General features: G+C 47.2%; 2 protein-coding genes across 6 annotated transcripts; one reads left to right on the top strand and one right to left on the bottom strand.

Annotated features, from left to right (window-relative positions):
- Positions 1-495: 495 nt before the first annotated feature.
- Positions 496-9,565, bottom strand: TMEM183A (transmembrane protein 183A). 5 transcript variants are annotated; one of them, XM_006106335.3, is made up of 8 exons: positions 9,357-9,563; positions 9,152-9,241; positions 7,998-8,165; positions 6,835-6,994; positions 5,823-6,003; positions 3,624-3,704; positions 2,905-3,060; positions 496-1,668 (listed from the first exon to the last, which is right to left on the bottom strand). In XM_006106335.3, the coding sequence occupies exons 1-8, from the start codon at positions 9,463-9,465 to the stop codon at positions 1,483-1,485; spliced, it is 1,131 nt and encodes a 376-aa protein (XP_006106397.1). In that variant the 5' UTR covers positions 9,466-9,563; the 3' UTR covers positions 496-1,482. The 5 variants fall into 5 exon arrangements, with proteins under 5 accessions (XP_006106397.1, XP_023602936.1, XP_023602939.1 ...); XM_023747168.1 differs by having other exon boundaries at positions 6,835-6,991; XM_023747171.1 differs by lacking the exon at positions 2,905-3,060 and having other exon boundaries at positions 9,357-9,565.
- Positions 9,566-10,025: 460 nt separating this feature from the next.
- On the top strand, positions 10,026-17,107 carry LOC102438696 (alpha-1,3-mannosyl-glycoprotein 4-beta-N-acetylglucosaminyltransferase C-like). The gene is made up of 4 exons (XM_014448332.2): positions 10,026-10,228; positions 11,943-12,121; positions 12,884-13,040; positions 15,599-17,107. Exons 2-4 carry the CDS (start codon positions 12,017-12,019, stop codon positions 16,693-16,695), a joined length of 1,359 nt encoding a protein of 452 aa, XP_014303818.1. The 5' UTR covers positions 10,026-10,228; positions 11,943-12,016; the 3' UTR covers positions 16,696-17,107.
- The last annotated feature ends 2,180 nt before the right edge of the window (positions 17,108-19,287 follow it).

Here is a 19,287-nt window from a genome sequence, read left to right as displayed (position 1 = left end):
GTAGAGATGGGCAAGGCGCTTACTGTCCTTGGGTTTTGTTTGTTTTTATCACTTAAATGCCCCAATTCTGTTTTTCGTGGACCCAAGCTCACTTTTTGTATGCACAGCTTTATTTCCACCCTCGGTGTGGGCTAAGGTTAGCTGTCAGCCGATGCTCCTTAAATAGCAGGGGGCAGGGAGGATGGTAAGGAAAAAACAACACACTAATTTAGCAGTATGGTGACAACATTTTCCCGTCTAAAGAGTATCATCTTAACACCCACCTCGTGGCAATCTCCAGCTCATGTGGCGGGGGATCAGGCGGCAGAAAGCAGCAAGATGATCTTGTTAGCAAAAACAAAACAAAACAAAAAAACCATCCCAGCCAGGATGCCCTTCTCAGAGCACACCAGCTACAGCACGGCCTCTGGCAACTGTGCTTCTGCAAGACGACACAGGATGCCCGGCCGCCCAGGGCGGAGCAGGAGAGTCAGTGCTTGTAATTCAGGACCCCAGTTTCAACAGGGGATGTATTTTTAATGACCTTCAGTATAATAAATGCCTAACAATTCAATGAAAATACCACCATCTTTCCTATAATAAATTTCCTGGTTTGTTTTACATTTTACTTAGAAACACATATTTAACAGATTCTTTCATCAATTTTATACACCTTCAGGTTGATTAGGGATAAGGCACACTACAAATTTTTACTCACCTTTGACTTTTTCTATGTGCACTCTGCCTACTTCCCTCTGCCACCATCTACCACAAGAAAACCAAGAATAACCTTCTAACTGTGGGAGAGCTGGGAGTCCTGCCTGTCACTGATTCCATTTCCTCAACCACAGGATGAGAGCAGTACCTACCTTGCAGGACTGTGGAAATTAGATATTATATAAAGTTCCTAGTACAGGACCTAGGGACACAGTCATTACTATTACTATTCTCAGCCTCATGCAAAAAAATACCTAAAATCCCAAAGTGGCAAAGGAATATTTATGTGATAAATATCCAAAAATTATTTTTAAAGAAAGATACACAAGCCAATCTTAGATTCTGAAAACCCTGTCACCTGGTTTATTTCTGGAGAAGGGTAAAGGGAGAATAGTCACTTGAATTTGAGGGGCAGCTAAATTGGAAGCAACAGTAGCAGCAATTCTATGCCTCTAAGGTTCCTCTGATCCATAGGGAATGCTTAAACTTCCTTGTTTGATTCAAGAGTCTAATTTTTTCCTAGAGCAAGATCATCCATTTTCATTGGGATAAAAGAATAAAGAACAAACTCAATAGCACCAAGTGAGGTTTAACACAGAAAATAGGGCCCAGTTTCTCCTTTCAGATGAAACTTACATTAAAATATGTTTAGAAGTCGTGGTTGTTTTTCCTCTTGATTCAACCCTTCTCCCTCCCCCAGCAGGAGCCCCAGGAACCTGAAGAGCATGTGCCTCACTAACCAGAGAAACAATCCAGCCACCCCTCCCACGGGACAGGACACAGGGACTATGCTCTCAGGGAGAACGGGTACTGGGGGTGCCACCAGTCAAAGAGGCGAACGCTGTGCACTGGGTCCAGGATGACTTGCACACCCTGCTCACTGCGCAGTTTCCGACCACCATGCACAGGAGTATCTTGGAACACCAGTCTCACTCGATGATGCCGCATGTCCGTGCTCACATTGATCGTAAACTGGGAGGGGAAAGCAAATGACATTACATCCCATACCCAAATTGAACAGCCTTGTTCTCCTACAGCCACTCTGAAATGAGAGTCTAGACAAAATTTACATTGGCAAGGCCACAAGATAATCTCTGCAAAGATATAAAAAAATTAAGAGTGATTTTATAAGTTCTTCTTAGCTTGATATATTTAAAGTAGACTAAGAAATGGCTGAATAAATCAGGATATATGCACAAAGACTACCACCAAAGCCAACTTTTAAATACTGGGTTAGAGCTGGATGACTTGAAGGAATTTTGAACAGATATTGTTGAGCAAGTGAAATCAAGATTCATAAAACGCACCCAGATCCCATTTTTTGTTTTCTTGGTAAAATACACCACAAAATCTCTAAATATGTTTATGCATGTGTAGGTCCACATAGAACAACATGGGTATCAAGTACCTAACGTAGGAGTGATACACAGTGAGGTCATTAACGTGGCCTAACCTAGAGGAAGGGGAGAGGTGCCTACAATAAGAGCAGCGCGTATGACATTACACAAAATTACTTAAGAGGGGCCGGGTATCCATGCACATACTGACAGACACATTAAAGAACAATCCCTAAAAGGTACATTGCAGTTGTAGGTTATCAGAAGTCCGTCAATGTATATATGCGTTATTTAAATTCTTTAAATGGAGTCTGTATTATTTATTTTACCATTTAAAAAGAAAAGCTATCTAGGGCTCACGTACGGCCTCATCCTTGTCCCTAGTATAGCGGTTCTCAACCTGTGGGTCGCGACCCCTTTGGGGGTCGAACGACCCTTTCACAGGGGTCGCCTAAGACCATTGGAAAACACATATATAATTACATATTTTTTTGTGATTAATCACTATGCTTTTATTATGTTCAATTTGTAACAATGAAATTGGGGGTCACCACAACATGAGGAACTGCATTAAAGGGCCGCGGCATTAGGAAGGTTGAGAACCACTGCCCTAATAGGATATGTTTCTCACATTAATGATCACTACAAAGGAGATGCAGAAACATTCCCTTTACTTCAGAGAAGAGATAAAATACTCTCAAACATGCATAACTGCTACATAAATTTGTTCCTAATATACAACTCTGCTTTCAGACTCTTTTAAATCTTCATTAAAGATTTCTTCTTCAATGGTTAAATTTACAAATTTCTTTTAAAACCTAGGTAGTCAGAGTCTGTGAAAGAGCGGAGGCGACATCCTGTCTCCACTTACCAGGGTGAATATCATCCCCATAACAATTGGAATAAAGATGAAATTGAGGGTGGTGACCTGCAGGAGGCAGCAGTCATGGTCGGGGTTGGTGTGAACATCTTGGTACTGAACAGGAGGCTGCAACCCTCCCACGCACTTGCTCTTTAATCTGGGGGGCTGAGGAGAACGGAAAATTAATCTCATGGCTGAGAGGACATGTTTATGGACCAGACTCCACCAATGACAATTTTATGGCTCAACTGATGCTATGAGACCTATGTTTCTGTTTTCTCCTCTTTTTTTATGTACATATTGGTTTCCATAAAGATCAAGAAAACCTGCCGTTTGAAAGGGGCGCACCTTTGGGTGGGCAATGTGGAGTGGGTGCAATGCTGCGTTTAGATGGTACTTCCTGCCACTCGGCAAGAAACGGAAACGCACAGCTGTCAGAAGCCCTGCAATGTCTGGATGACCACAGACTCCCTGTGACCTGTCAGCTGCAGACAACACTGGCCCCACTCCCAGGCATCCGCACGCTGTGTGCCCGGGCCCAGCACCCACTCTCTGCATTAAGCTGTTACACCCGGAGCTGTTACACCCGGTGTGTCCCTCTTCATTTTCTCTTCATGGCATTGTTACAGGTTTTGATGTGTATTTTATTTTAATAAGTCAACTTTATGCCTAGTTAAATTTACTAGAACAAGATATCTGAAAAACAAAAAGGAGATACAATTACATACCTGTTTTTTAAACTTGAAGTTGAATTCCCACATTGGTTCCTGTCTGTTCCCAACAATCTTTCGGTACCAGAAAAGTAAGCACTATAAGAAAATAAAATAAACCAAAAATAAATAAAAGACAGAAAAGGAAAAAAAATCAAAATAAGGCAACAAAAAAATAATCAGCAGAAACCTTTCTGTCTGCCAGCTCTAAATGTGTGGTTTCACTCTGGCACAGAGAGAGACCCGCCCCCCAATCTGACACTGTGCCACGTGCAGACAGTCCCAGGCGACTCAGCACAGAGAAGAGGGACCCATGTAAGTCAACCTCAGAGGCTGTGAGGTCAACCCTCATCTCTAAGGACAGAAACATGGTCTCTAGGGACTGGGGCATTCTCTGATTCAGCAGGCCACTCCACTATATTAAAACATAGGCAGCCACCAGGCAAGATGGTATCAAAGGCAGGCAGAGAAGGCCAGCCCTGTAATCAACAGGAGCCAGCCACTCAGGACCCTCTGGGAGCCGACAGCCAGGGTGGACACTACAGAACTGGGCTGAATTCAGTACGCCCCTCGGTGAAGCAGGCTACAGCTAAGTTTAAGCACAAGAAGTCAAGTACCTCCCAGGGGACAAGGGGTGGGTCGTCCGCCGTGCCAGCTGTCCTGCCCTTCAGACATGCCCTGTACGTCCTGATGTTCCATCAAAAATAATGGGCTTGGCTTTAAGGGGCAAACACTTCTGCTGCCATCACAACGGCTCCAGTGTCCCACACAAGCTATGCTACTGAAAAGAGAGAGAGGGAGAATCAAATACGAAAAGCTGGAGTCCGGGAACATGGGACCGCTCCTTCGGGCGTGCTGGCAACTCCCTGAATGCCATGCGACTGTGGCTGCACAAGTGGCAAGGCCATGCGTGGGACAGCTGCCACTGCAGGTCCACGTCCTCTTCAGATCTCTAACAAGGCACAGAAGCAGCAGCCAGGTAGCCTGGGCTTATTATCTGGATGAAACATCAGCTATCATTCCACTTTGCCTTTAAGAGTCCACTTTTAAGAGTTACTACTCGGTGACAGGAGTGTGAAGACACAGGTCCTTTAGGGCTGGGCACTGGAGCCGCTACGATGTGTCAGCACGAGTTTGCCCGACGCTGCTCTGCTTCCAGCAACCGACCTACACCTGCCCGGTCAGCTCTGGGCGATGCCCTCCTCACCACAGTAAGTCTGACACAATCACTATTCGGAGGGTGTGGGGGGCTGTGAACGTGACACATACACTGTCCACTCCCATTACAAGCAGAAACAGCTGCTGGGTGCAATTCTACCCCAGCCCTGTATCCATCAGCTGGCGTGATATTAAACTGAGCTCAGCTCATGGCCTGACCACCTCCATCTGCAACCCTGGGAGGAACCTGGAGAAATCACCTTGAAATCAGCAGCACCTTTTAATCAATATGTATACGGTAGAATATGATCACACTGGGGCTACACTAGGGGGGAAAAATCATTGTACCATCCAAAGCATAAAAACAAGATACAAAAGAGTAGGAAGTGCTATAGAACACCAGATTTTGTGTAGGCTGAGAATAAAAATTACTACAGGATCAAAAGATACAAAACTTAGACAATATTAGTTTGGGGGGTGGGCGTGGAGACCATCAACTGGCCTGAATCATAATATCTGCCATACAAGCTCTGCCGGACAAAGGTGTGTTTATGAAGGAGAAAAGGAAGAGAACGGACCAAGGCTAACACACCTACGTACAAATCAGAATGCCAGCAGACGCTCAGGGAGCAAGGCCTACACCAGGACCCTAAAGGAGGTCAACAAGAAGGGAAATCCAGATGTCAATGTCCCAACAGAAAGAGAAAACTAGTAAGCCGTTCGTGTTCTACCTCTGCATCATGATTTAAAACACTGAAGAATTACAGTTGAGACCTACCATGTGAGTTGTGTCTTCCTAACCCAAACCATAAAACCATCTAACATGAAAATAATGCATGAAAATAAGATAAAGAGAATAACGAGTATGACAAAAGCCTCAGGAAGCCAGGCCGGCAGAGGAGGGACGTCTTGGAGACGTGAAGACCCTGAGCCCTGGAAGTTTACGTTCGTCCCCTAGCAGCCTGGGACCCGGAGGCCTAGCCTCCCCACCAAGGAAGCTGGAGACAAGCCACACGAACAGGCCTACCACACAAGAACCCCACGCTGATTCTCACTTACTTTGGAATTCTTTAATGTGCTGGGCGTGCTTTCTGGAATGGCTGGATTTTTGGAGATTCGAGCAGCGAAGGGCTCATACATATGGTACAGAGATCGGATCACACACGCCCGGAGGCAGCGCAGCTTCTCCATGGACTCTGGGCGCAGGCGCAAAGGCAGAGAGGCATCCAGCGTGTAGTGCCTGAAACACGACACATGACTCCTACCAACGTGTGGCCTGTCTCTCCTGCTCCAGGTCAGGCTCCTATGACTCCTGGTCTCAGTCTGACTTCGCTCTCATACACACACACATCACCATCTCTTCACTTCTCAGCTACTTTTGCTTCTTTGCTATGTGAAACTCAATTTACACATACCTTATAATCTTATCTTCTCCATCCTTTTTAAAATTTCTAATTATCCTTATTTCACCCTAAGAAAGGGAAAGTCTTAGCTTTGCTAGGAGTACCAGATACTTCAGACCCTGTCCAGAAGGGACACCAAGTTCTCTACTTCCTTCCCACCACATTCTCACTGACAGTTCCTAACCTCACTACACTTCTGCACCCAGTATCAAGAACTACCCTTTTACTAGCCACACTGTTCACCCTCTCCTCACCCCTACAAGGGTATGTAGGGCAGCATAAGAACAAAACTATATGGTACTTCAAGACGACCAACAAATATAAGAAACTAATCTAGTTAGAAAGACAAACAGGTGGGCATCTGAAGCTTTTGAAAATTCCAGCTAAGACAACCCCCTGAGGAAAAATCAAAGACAATTCTTCTGAAACGTGAAGCAACAGTTTGCAAACGGATATGGGATCAGGGGAGGGGACAACCACAGGGAAGACAGCTGCCTCGATGAATTAATAATATAAATTTTAAATGAGGATCTCAAGGAACCCAAAGCCAGGCTCACACCAGGCCTGGAGTAGAGAAAGTGCAAAGGTCACCATCCCAGGAGCAGTTTCACATCACAAACAGCATGAAATCAGCTACACAGACAACAGTGAGCTCCCTGTGGCCGCACCTTCGGTACAACCTGGTCCAAAAGGCGGCAGTGCAAGTGACAGTCCAGGCATTCTTACAAATCAGGGAAAAATTCACAATGTCCTCAGGACGAATGTAGGAGGCCAGCAACAGCCAAATATCCATGGGGTACTCTTCACCTCCAGCCCCATCCAGGTCTTCTGAAACAGAAGAAAAGAACTATCATCTCTGACCTTTCCTTTTTACAAAAAACATGGGGTCTTCTAGGTTTTAAGGGTACATTTCTAGGATACATGGCCTGTATATTGCACTGTGTGCCCACCACCCATAGTTAAATCATCTTCCATAAACTCTGAACTTCTATTACACACATATCTAAAAATCCCCAATCACTTAGATCCTCCCAGGTCTTGCACAGCTAAGAAAAAGGTTTAAAAGGTCCAAGAAGCCTCTCAAACTCATCATTTCCTGCTTATTCCAGCTGCTGGAAACTTTTGCTTCCTGTTGCCCCAGTGAATAGGTCTTGTTTTTAAGGCTTTCATTTAATAATTATTTATATGCTATTTTGAAGTTTTCAAAGTAATGTTGCATACATTAAATCATTCAATTCTGGGCTAATCCTAAAGCTAACCTTTAACCTTTAGCTCAGACCTATCATAGAACTATCCAAAAACCAGATTTCTTCCTCCTCTTTCCAGGGCAAAAGGCCTCTACACCACCTCCCCACTGCTGCCTCTGCTTTTCTAGGTAATTGCTCCCAGCAGTTCGTTGACTCACTCAGGTTCTTGCGTTGAGTTCCTCATATCAGAGACCAAGGCCTCTAAAGCAACATCCTCTTTTTTGGTTCCTATCCTTTCTTGAAATCACTTAAAGCCTGGTCTATCGTGTTTGGGCCCCACCTTACATCACATTACATCGCTCTCTGAAAGAGAGGGCACCAGCATTTCCCCCACTGAGACCCATCAGAACTTTTATGAAGCAGTGCTATTAAAAATTTGTCTTTAGGGTCAAAATTCAATAATGATTAAAGAACTGTATTTTAAACATAATTATTAAGAAATTTCAAAATGTCAAAATGGAATCAGTAAAGCAAAGCTTCATGGCATGTTAAACCCTGTCCCACTCCTGAGATCCACACTCGGATTCTCTACTTGCTGTCACCACACACGGGACGAATGAACCAAAAGAGAGCAAGCCCTGTACCTCTGTGCCTCCTGCTTTTCTTTTTCCTGGAGACAGGTCTCTCATGGATGCTCTCCTCCTGCGCATCCATCTCGTCACTGCTGTCAGGGACATCGCAGGGCTCCCCCGCCCCGGAGAGAGCTTCCACCGCGGGAACCTGAGAGGCTTCCAAGCCGCAGAGAGATTTTACTAGAAGGAAAGAAGGAAAGAGTGAGAAGGCAGAGTCCCATCCAGAAAGACAGACGGCTGAGGCAGGAGATCGGCATTCAGGAGGGGGGAAGACAAAAGGAAAAACCAGCATGAGAGTCTGCTGAAAAAGCTGAGGCTCTAAAAAGAAAGAAAATTAAGCATTTTAAATGTTTTAAAAAACTGGAAAGCAATGGGCAAACTGACTCCTGAAGAGAGCCAACCTCAGAGGTGAAGACAGAGAGAGCGCACTATTCTCCCGCTATAAAGGCCAGGGGCTAAAGCTAAAGGGAATGCTGTTCTCATTTGCATACATTCTGAGACCAGCGTTTTGAGCGGCACTAAGTCCAATTTAATCATGTTCTTGGGTTGGAGGCTATGGGTGTCATAAAAACACACGTCTCACCAGGCCCACGTGGCTCAGTGGTGGAGCTTGGACCTATGAACCAGGAGGTCATGGTTCCCGCTCAGGGCTCGGGGCACAGGCCCGGGTTTCGGCTCCATCTCCACTGGGGGGCGTGCAGGAGGCAGCCGGTCCATGATTCTCTCTCATCATTGATGTTTCTCTGTCTCCCCCTCTCCTTTCCTCTCTGAAATCAATAAAAATATATATTTTTAAAAACACAAGTCTCAAGGATATGCAAGTACAAAGCTTGAAAGTACGAGGAACATGGGCGAAGGAAACGAATATACTGCAAGGGTCTTGCACTAGAAGCCACCTGCCTAGCACGCGGGCACCGGGGAACTGCAGGGCAAGGGCTGAGCAAGGAGGCGGCAGTGGGAGCTACGGAGGCGCACACAGAGGCGTCCGTAATGCGGGCGGACACGGGCATTTCTGTACGGAAACCGCCAGCGGAGGCTCCGGCTCCCGCGCCCTCCCGGGAGCCCATGGAGCCACCCCGCGGAGAGCCCACCGCTCACGAAGATGCCCGAGGGCTGCAAGGAAAACACGGACGGAGCCCCACGAACAGACGCCCGCCGGCACCTACCTTCCTGCTGAACAGCATTGGCCACGGCTTTCTTGACTCGTCCGGACCTCACGACGGCCGGGTCCGAGTTGGCATAATCCGCCACGGTCACTGCAACAAGCGTGACCCTCAGCGGGGGCGGCCTGCTCCCCTCAGCGTCCCCCCGCCGGCCCGGCCGCCTCCCCCGCCCCCAGCCCGGCCTTTCCCCGCCCGGCCCCGCGCTCACCTCGACCCGAGCAGGCGTCGTGGGCCCGGAACTTGAGTCGCTTCCCTCGCTTGGGCATGGCGGCCGGGTCGGGGCGAGGCCGCCCTAGCGGGCCGGGACCCCGGGCCATGTCCTGGGCCCCAGAGCCGGCTCCGGGAGCCGCCGGACAGCGCCGCCCGGCTCCGTGGCCATCCCGCGCCGCAGGACCGCTCTCGCGATGACGCAGTCCGGGCTCTGCGTCGCAGCGGCGCTACGTCCTCCTTGGACGCCAATCAGCGCCCGTCGTGGTGACGTCATCCTCCAGCGCCGAGGGCTGGGCCTGCGCCGGGGTGGCGCCGTCGGGGCCCTGCGGGTCTCCGCGGTTTGCACCCTTTGCAGGGAGATTGCCGCCAGCGGTCAGTGCTGTGGCCTCTCCAGATGTTACCCAAAGAGTCTTTCTGACCATCGGGATCTTGGTTTTTACCTTTTCATTTTGTAATTGACTCGGTGTTTGACGTGGAACATGTGTCGTATTTATACTTGGGGAAATAGCAGTACAACTCCTTTTACTGGGAGAGAAATGTGACGCCGTTCCAGCCCAGAGCCTTGGATCTCGGTCAGAACCCGGGAGCAGGGAGCTGACCCAGGACGTCCTCACCCCTCCCTGGCGCCTCCTGGGGACCGGTGCTGGGTGAGGTGGGTGGGCGGGACACAATGGTTGTCAGGGAGGGTGTCATGAGAGAGCAGTGACCAAGTTTGTCTTGCCTCAGAGGATGCATATTCTGCCCCACTCCCCAGACATTACCTTCTCTTCTCCTTAACTTTGGGGGAGTCCTGAACACTCAGGAGTGTGGAGTTGAGTTCCTGTGTGCCAGAAAGAGGAAAGCTGAGATGGAACGCCAGCTCCAGTCAAGGTGATACCCTGGGGAGGAAGGTGCCTCAGAAAGGGAGATGGTCTGGATCTCTGACTCGGTCCCAATCCTAGATCCTTAATACGTGCCTGTTAGGTTCTCCAGAGGAAACCAATAGGATCTATAGGCAAGAGAGATTTATTATGAGGATGAGCAAACCAAGTCTCCAGTCCCATGGTTTGCTGTCTATCAGTTGGAGGCCCAGGAAAGCTGCTGGTGTGGTTTCCAGTCCAAATCTGAAGGCCTGAGAACCAGGGGACCTGATGTCTGAGCGCAGAAGAAAATGGATGCCCCAACTCAAGCAGAGAGAGACCAGCACATGCATCATGGGAATCCCAGAGGAAAAGAGAGAAGGGGGCAGAGAGAACATTTGAAGAATAATGGCTGAAATCTTCCTGAATTTGACGAATATAAATTTCCAAGAACTTCAACAAACTCCAAGTAAAATGAACTTAAAAAGACCCACACCAGGCCACATAATAAAACTTTCAAAACAGAGAGAATCTAAAAAGCAGTGAGAGAGGAATCATCACATACAAGGGTCCTTAGTAAAATCATCAACAGAAAAGAAGTTGAAAACTGGCTGGGGAGCTCAGTTGGTTAGTGTCCTCCCGATACGCCAAGGTTGTGGCTCGATTTCTCCCTCTCCATCTGGGCACATAAAGAATCAACCAAAGAATGCATAAATAAGTGGAACAAATCAATGTTTTTATCTCCCTCTCTAAAATCATTTTTTAAAAGTTATTTCTATATTTTTTAAAAAGTTGAAAACATGTCCATTCAAGAACTGTCCATAAATATTTATAGCAGTTTTGTTCATAATTGCCCAAACTTAAAGGAAACCAAGATATCTGTCAGCAGAATGGGTAAATGAAACTGTGGTGCATCCACATAATGGAACATTACTCAGTGCTAAAAAGAAATATGCTATCAAGCCTTGAAAAGACATGGTGGTACCTTGAATGTATATGACTAAGTGAACGAAACCAGTATGAAATAGCTACATAGTGTATGATTCCAACTATATGCCATTCTGGAAAAGGCAAAACTATGGAGACAGTGAAAAAAAGATGAGTGGTTTCCATGGGGTTGGGGTGGGGGGAATGAATAGGCAGAGCTCAGAGGATATTTAGAGCAGTGAAAATATATGTATTATAATGATGGATACATGTCATGTCCAAACCCTTAGCATGTACCACACCGAGAGTGAACCCTAATGTAAACAATGAGCTTTGGGTGGTGGTGACATGTAGACGTAGGTTCATCAGTTATAACAAACGCACTAGTTTGGTGAGTGGTGTTGATAATGACAGAGGCTGTGCATGTGGGGGTAGGGGGTATTTGGGAAATCTCTATACCTTCCTTCAATTTTGCTGTGAACCTAAAACTTCTCTAAAAAATAGTCTTTTAAAAAATAATGATATTTATATATTATTTATACAATCATTTCTTGATTCACAAAACACATTACTGTCAGCCATAGCCGGTTTGGCTCAGTGGCTAGAGCGTCAGCCTGCGGACTGAAGGGTCCTGGGTTCGATTCCAGTCAAGGGCACCTGCCAGGGTTGCTGGCTCAGTCCCCAGTGGGAGGCATGTAGGAGGCAGCCAATCAATGATTCTCATCATTGATGTTTCTATCTCCCTCTCCTTCTCCCTTCCTCTTGAAATCAATAAAAATAAAAACGCATTACTGTCAAATGGTAACTTTTCTCGACAGTGTAAAGGCAGACATCTGAGTATAACCCCGGTCACAGATGAGGAAGCTGCTGTAGGTCCTCCCCACCCGGCACCATGAGAGATGCCCTGTGCCTGCTCGTCTCTGCTGCAGCAGCACTGCTCTCCATCTTCTTCTTCATTAAAGAAAACCCTTTGGACACTACAAGTTTCCTGTCCTTGGTGAGTACCAGAAGCTGTGGGTCGGGCAAAGGTGAAGTCCCTGGACTGAGAAAAAGGAGACACTATCTAAGTGTCCATTTGTGTGCAACTGTCACTAACATTATAGACACTCAGAGAAGAAAGAGAATAAAGCCTAGGACTCAACGTATTTTTCTTTGATGGGGCAATAAAGGAGGTGGCACTCTGGAGAAAGAACTCAGGGTTGGAAGAAAGCACACTTCTTTCCTATGGTTTCAAAGTTACACATTTTATCCCCATTTTATCCCATAGGACCCTGAACCTCAGAGAATTTGTCATTTTTCTAAGCCAAGAAAAACTGTAAGGGGATGAGAAATTTCACCAGAACCCAGAAAAGGCAAAAAAGAAAAGAAAGGAGGGGAGAATGAACTTGGAGGGTGAAGAGTTTAGACTGGGGCATTGCAGTGGCATCACTGTGTCTCCTCTCATGCCTAGCACATGCTTCGCCCTTCATGGGATTAAGTGACCCACATCAGACTAGTCAGAGAGATGACTGTGGGGGAAGAATGGACTGATACCATCTCATTCCCTACATGTAACCCCGGACTCCCTTCACCCCAGGACCCATAACCTGTACAAGAATCCCCGGGTAGAACTTTTTCAGAAGATAAGGATGAAACTGACTGAGCCCTGAGCAACCTGCCCTGTGTCCTGGAGATGTTTTATTATGTGATGCAAAGCAGAACCCACCCAGCCATTATTCTCAAAGGGAGGGCTCAGAGCTGCAACTTACTCTCTTCTCAGGAGGAAAAGGAGCTGGTGGCTTGGCAGAGAGCCCGGATGCAGCTTAACCCTGGTCGAACACGCCACCTGCAAACCTTCAAAGATATGCAGAAAAACTCAGAACCATTCAAAAACGTGAATTCCTATATCTTGATTGGAGCCCCTCCTAGGAAAAAAAGTGAGTGTGCACAAGGGGTCCAGACCGTGAAGGGGCAGGACAGGCGGGTGGACAGCAGGGACCTGTAACATCTGACACAGTAGACCACTCTCCTGTCAACACTCTCTCCAGTTGCTTCCAGGACCCCAAGCTCTGGTTTTCCTCCAGCCTCACTCATAGACCCTCAGTGTCTTCTGCTGGTTTATCTTCTCTCCAGCATCTAAATGTTGATGTGCCCAGAGCTCAGTCCTTGTCTGGACTGCCTTGGTGACCTCACCCAGTCTCACAGCTTTAAGTGCCATCTATAGGCCGATTACTCTAAAAATACAGCTCCGGCTAGGTCTGTCTGTGGTCCCCACTGACCCCTGCAGTGTCCTTTAACCCCCACGGTAACCATGCTGGCAGCTGTTGCCAAGATCTGTGTCTAGACAATATGTGGCCTCTAATCTGTCAGCTCAGTTGGACTTTGTCGTTCCCCCTGCTCGGTAAGCTTCCCTTTGGGACTGCACCCTCCTGAGGTCCAACTATGACACTCATTGGATCCTCATAAGTTACATTGATGAGAAAAAATAAACCTTAACACAGAATAAGCTTTTTATGACTCAAACCATCTAAGAATTCAAAGGGCAAGACTAAGCTATTATGTTAATAAAATACAGTTACGTTCAAGGGGGCTGAAGAGTGTTGGCCTTAATTATACAAGAACTCTGCCCTGGCTGGGTATCCCAGGCCCATTAGAGTGTCATCCCAATATTCGAAGGTTAAAGGTTCGATCCCCGGTCAGAGCACATACAAGAAATAACCAATGAATGCATGGATGAGTGGAACAACAAATCAGTGTTTCTCTCTCTCCCTCCCTCCCTCTCTCTCAAATCAATAAATTAAAAAAAAAACAATAACACAAGAATGCTGAGTAAAGAAAAACTTTTTTCTTTAAAAGTAATGCTTTTTATTATTCAGTTAGCAATAATCCCACTTTCTATAAACCTCACTGGCTATGATGCTGTACTTTTTTAATTAAATGCACTATGAAGTAGTATGAATGCATGATGGTATTTTATCTTTTTAGAACTATATATTTTGGCTCTATCCAGTGGCCTATAAATGAGTGTTTGTTACATAAATACTGTTTTCCACTAAAAATAACCAGGCTGATTCCAGGTCCAAGGCAGGAAATGTCCTCTCAGATAGCAAGGAAGCCTTAAAAAATGACTAAAGTTGTATCAAAAAGACTCAGGATCCAACTTCACAAGGCTGTTTGCAAAGATAGGACAATTTGAGCCTCAATAGGATCAAATTTCCATCGTTTGAAACATGAAATTCATGAGTTTATACAGATGCCTCTCCACGTCTCAATGTCATCTTCAGGGAGCCACACCCAGGGCTTTATCCTAGAGGTAAAAGCCACGTCAGCTCTGCCCTCTCCTCCTGCTGCTGCCTGGAGTTCCTGCTCCAGTCCCGGGGTTCCCGCCAGCCCAGGACTCACCCATAGGCTCTCCCCGGGCAGACCTTCCACTTTACTTAGAAAATCGTAGCACTTTCGCCTGCGATGGATGTGGCCACAGCCAGCCCCTTAGTGGTCAGTGGTCCAGTGGTTCTGGAAACAGTCCTGTGACTGATAATCCAGGTGACCATCCCAGGGCTCATACCTGTCGTTTGGTGGCTCGAACTTAGAATTCCTCTGAGGCTTTCAGTATGAAACTAAATCTCTGCATTTGTTTTCTCTGTGTGTCTTCTGAACTATGAATTCTTCTACTTAGACTTTTTCACCACCCCCGTTCCATATTCTCTGTCTTCTAAGAATTCTGCAAATATTACGGTTCTTAGGGCAAGCTTTCTGGTTTTTCAGTGGGACTCTGATTGAGGAGACATAAATGCAAATGTCTTTAGTTTATCATCTTTTATTTCTCCAACAATAGTTTCTCAAAGGTAATGATTTTTTTTTTTAACTCACAACTTGTGACCAGATTATTAACTCCTAACATCGTCCATGCTTACCCACACAGTTTTCCCAGACTTGTTTGGATGGCGTTTATCAGTAGAATAAGAGCAACATTTGTAGAGCCTTTCATAGCTTACCAAGAAGTCTGTAATTATTTACTGAGATATACTGTACTGAGAACTTGTCCTTCTGCTGTGTCCTTCGCTTAGAGATTAAGAGGAACAAAGAATACATTCCTCTCGATAGACCTCCTATTCAGTGTATTATGTATAAATAGTATTGTGTGGCTAATAAAGTTGCTTCAGTTCATCAAGAGAACTGGGGTCCTCCCGATCCCGCTTTCCTGTCTTTCTTTCTTTTCTCAATTCCCACCTCCCTGCCTCAGCCCGGCTCAACCCTGTCAGGCTGGCCCTGACAAAAGGTAATGATTTTTTTTTTTTTAACTCACAACTTGTGACCAGATTATTAACTCCTAACATCGTCCATGCTTAGGCTTGGGGGAGAAAATGTACAATAACCACAGAAAGACATTAAGTTGGTGTATGGAAAGACCTGCGAGTATTATAACCTCACCCATAACAACTATGTTTCTCACTTCTGTAAGTTGACAAAGGTCCTCTCTTCTCCCCAACCCTAGAACTGCTGACCATAGGGATTTCCTCCGGGCAGCGTCCTGAAGGGAGCCACCTCGTGGACACCCTGCAGTCTCTCTTCTTTGCTTCCTCCTCATCCGAGCGGAAACACTTCACCGTTCTGGTACACCTAGCAGGTCCTGACCCCAAATGGCTTGTTCAGATGATCTACAACCTCTCAGCCATGTTTCAACCACACATACAGGCCAGAGAGCTGGTGGTGATCACTACTCCTCTCACAAGCTATCTTCCTTTGAAGGATCTTAAAGTGACCTTTAATGACCCTCCTGTCCACGCAGCCTTCCACTCCAGGCAAAACATGGACTATGCCTTCCTCATGAACTTTGCCACCCAGCACTCTGACTATTTCCTGGTGGTCGAAGATGATGTGAAATGTGCCCCCGGATTCGTCACGCAGATAGCCACTGCAGTGTCAGCCTGGGCAAACAGACCCTGGGTGACCCTGGAGTTCTCCCCGCTGGGCCTCACCGGGAAACTCTTCCGTGCTGGAGACTTGCCCCGCTTGGTTCACTTCCTTCTCCTTTTCTACCGAGAAATGCCCTGGGACTGCCTCCTCTCCCATTTTCAGAACCTGCTGCAGCACACACCAATCAGGTTCCTGCCCTCCCTCTTCCAGCAAGTGGGCAACTCCTCCTCCTTTGAGGAAGAGGACACTGGCTCTCCCAGCAACCCTGCTGCCTCCATCCACACAAGCCTGAAGGTTGCCAATGACTCTGCTCCCTCACACGCCTACAGCCTGGATGAGAATTTCTTTTACACCAAGTCGGCTGAGCCTGGCAGCCATCTGACTGTGGTTTTGGATGTACCTGCCCACGTGTCCCGAGTTCAGGTGCTGACGGGCTCTGACCCGAGAGGCTGGAATCAGCTGGAAGAGGGACAAGTAGAACTGGGCTGTGACTCTACAAACAGGGTCAGTGACTGTGACGACTACACTCTGCTGGGGCTGCTGGTAAATGGCGTCCTGAACAAGCAGGTGTTGTCTCCTACGTCTGGGAAGAAGGTGAAATGTGTGAGGCTGCTTGTGACAGCCGCTGCTCCCTCTGGAATAGTGGTCAGGCACATCCACCTCTGGACCAAGTGAGGTTTAAGTGATAAATGGAGAAGCCACCAGGAGTTGTGGGAGTGGTCAGATTGGAGGTTAGAGTCTACAGAGGATAAACAAACAAAAGATTAAAATGTTGCACTTGGGTCCTTCAGGATTGTTCGTTCAGAAGAGATGCGTGTTGAAAGGCAGAGTGAAGGTCACGTGCTCTTGGTCCCAGAACCACTGGTGGACGAGGTGGGCTTGTTGAATGCCTTCCTGGTTTACTCACCAGAAGGTCTACCATTCGGAATTCTTCCCTTGGAGCAGGAACACCAGACTCGCAGGAACAGGAGGAGCACGTGGGTAGGACTGAGTGATGCTCATATCGCACGACGGGACGGGGTCTCTCCACCAGTAGAAATGGACTCATTAAAGGCGGGACTTCCTGTGTGGCAGGAAAGAAACACGACTGTGTGCTCTGTGGTCTCATGTCCCATTGAAGGTGGTCATTCGATGCACACTACTGACCCCTTATGGTCAGGCAGAGTCCTCTTCTCCATGGTAACCCAGCATGTCCGGTATTCCTTTTCAAATAGCCTCCAAATGACTGAAAATCACTTGTTCTGATCTGTGATAGCTCCTGTCCAGCAGTCTTATCTCTGGGACTATAAGGTGACATAGGTTTCTGATAGGAAAACCTTTGGATCTGTTACTAACTTTTTTTAGTTCAGTTTGGCTATGAGATCTTTATTTCCAGAAAAATCTGAGCCCTGAGCTCAGCTAATGTGCAGTGTCTGGTTTCCACTAGCTTGACTATAATCCATGAAAGCAGGGAGAGGAGAAAAGGAGAACTCTAAGAGGGATATTTGGGAAAAACCCAAATCAAAAGCCAGCCAGTGTATCCCAATGAGCTGTAACCCAAGTAGATGCAGGAGCCGGAGAGCCTGGAAACAGGATGTGGGACAGAAACAAGGAGAGGATGGGGGACAAATAAGGGTAGGAGGGAGCAGCTCTGAGCATCAGGCAGCCACAGGATCTACCACAGTGTTGGTGGCAAGGCCACGCTCTCCACAGAATGGTCCCCCTGGTGGAGAGCCCATTCTGGCAAGATGGAGGGTGCCTCTGACAGGTGACCTCAGCCTGTTGAAACTCCCAGAACCACACTGCAGTCCGGGGCTTCCTGGCCAAGACTTCCTTCATCACCTCCCACCCTTGTCAGACCTTGATGACAATCTGAAGCCTCTCCCTGCCTCCTCCCCTCCACTAATGAAGCTCTGGGATGTATAATCCCATGTTCCTGTCAGCAGTTTGGCAGGTGTGAACTGACACAGGGGTGCTGAGAGTATCCTGGGGAAATGGACAGCAAGGTGGGGATTTGGGACTGGCTTCTTCATGATACTCAGGTAGCTGTGGAAATAGAGGCCAAAATAGGATAACAGAACATCATCACTGTGGGTAAAGTAGGTAGGGAGACAACAACCACAAAAGGCAAAAATGGAGGGGCAGGAGGTTGAGGACAGTCACCCCAATAAGTCAATCCCTTGCCTGGTTCTGGATCTCAGCCACTTTTCAGGTCCATGTGCACTGATGGAAGAGGTGGGCAGGTCCCTAGAAGGAAGGTCCCTGAGACACAAATCCTGTAAGATTCCCCAGACACCCTACCACCACCACCACAGCGCCTTACAGATATGTACTTGGGTAACTGTAAGCTGGGGAGAGGGAAACACCCAGACATTTAAGGAGGTCACCAGTTCGATTCCCAGTCAGGGCACATGCCCTATAACTGGATATCCTGTAACATGGATGGTTCCTCCAGGAGCCATATGGGGCCCTCTAATAGGGAAGCGATCACTCAATATCCACCCTTGTCGATTTGATTCAAGCTGACAGTTAATTTTCAGCTTCTGGAAAGCTGGCTTTAAACCCTTATTCCCACCATATCCAGAAACAGGTGCTTGATGTGAGCAGTCCCCATTCAGGGTGAACAATGGTTGTCAGGGAGGGTCTCCTGGGATGGTGACTAGTTTCTGCTGCCTCAGAGGAGCCACTCTGGGCTCCCACCCTGCAGCACTGAAGGTGAAGACTGCATTGGTGAAGTTTTTTTCTCTGTGATTTCAGAGAAATCCCTGCTCTCTGCTGGTTTATCAAGCCACATTTTCTGTTAGACACAAAGCCTCCCATCGCTGTGGCTCTGCAAACCTGGTCAAGACTTCCACAGGATTAGAAATATCCAGCCACTTCTCGGTTTCCATCCTTCCTACCAGTCCAGGGTCGGGGAGACACGCAAGAGTTTCCCTTGATCCTTCTGACTTGATTCAAAACCTCGTAATCTGTCTGAAATAACCCCCAGTGGAGACTTTAACTCAAGTTTGAGTTTAGGGAGCTAACACCTAACCCTTGATTTCTGGCAACACATCCCCTCTGGTGGGGCCTCTACTCCAAGTGGCTAAACCAATGTGCTCCAGTTCTACCTGGAAACCCAGACAGGAGCTGAAGAAGGCAGCAGCTGAACAGAACCAAACTCCATGACCTTTGTCTCTCCTTAGATGGCTACATGGGGGGCGGGGGGGGGGGGCGAAGTGGGTGGAAAAGATTTAGGAAGTAAATTGGCAGAGGTGTCCAGGAGGAAGGGTGGGGGAAGGGAGGAGA

Source organism: Myotis lucifugus, unplaced genomic scaffold, assembly GCF_000147115.1.
Source record: "Myotis lucifugus unplaced genomic scaffold, Myoluc2.0 scaffold_808, whole genome shotgun sequence".
NCBI classification, from domain to species: Eukaryota; Metazoa; Chordata; class Mammalia; order Chiroptera; family Vespertilionidae; genus Myotis; species Myotis lucifugus.
This window is presented reverse-complemented; position numbering and strand designations above follow the sequence as displayed.

What these genes read in the sequence shown, in the direction of transcription:
- TMEM183A (XM_006106335.3), bottom strand. Translation starts at nt 9,465, where the DNA reads ATGGCCCGGGGTCCCGGCCCGCTAGGGCGGCCTCGCCCCGACCCGGCC. An exon ending in CAATGCTGTTCAGCAGGAAG is followed by an intron (nt 8,166 to 9,151) that starts GTAGGTGCCGGC and finishes CTTTCCTTCTAG; the next exon opens with TAAAATCTCTCTGCGGCTTG. An exon ending in TGGGGATGATATTCACCCTG is followed by an intron (nt 1,669 to 2,904) that starts GTAAGTGGAGAC and finishes TTCCCCTCCCAG; the next exon opens with TTTACGATCAATGTGAGCAC.
- LOC102438696 (XM_014448332.2), top strand. Translation starts at nt 12,017, where the DNA reads ATGAGAGATGCCCTGTGCCTGCTCGTCTCTGCTGCAGCAGCACTGCTC. An exon ending in CTACAAGTTTCCTGTCCTTG is followed by an intron (nt 12,122 to 12,883) that starts GTGAGTACCAGA and finishes CTCTCTTCTCAG; the next exon opens with GAGGAAAAGGAGCTGGTGGC. An exon ending in AGCCCCTCCTAGGAAAAAAA is followed by an intron (nt 13,041 to 15,598) that starts GTGAGTGTGCAC and finishes CCCCAACCCTAG; the next exon opens with AACTGCTGACCATAGGGATT.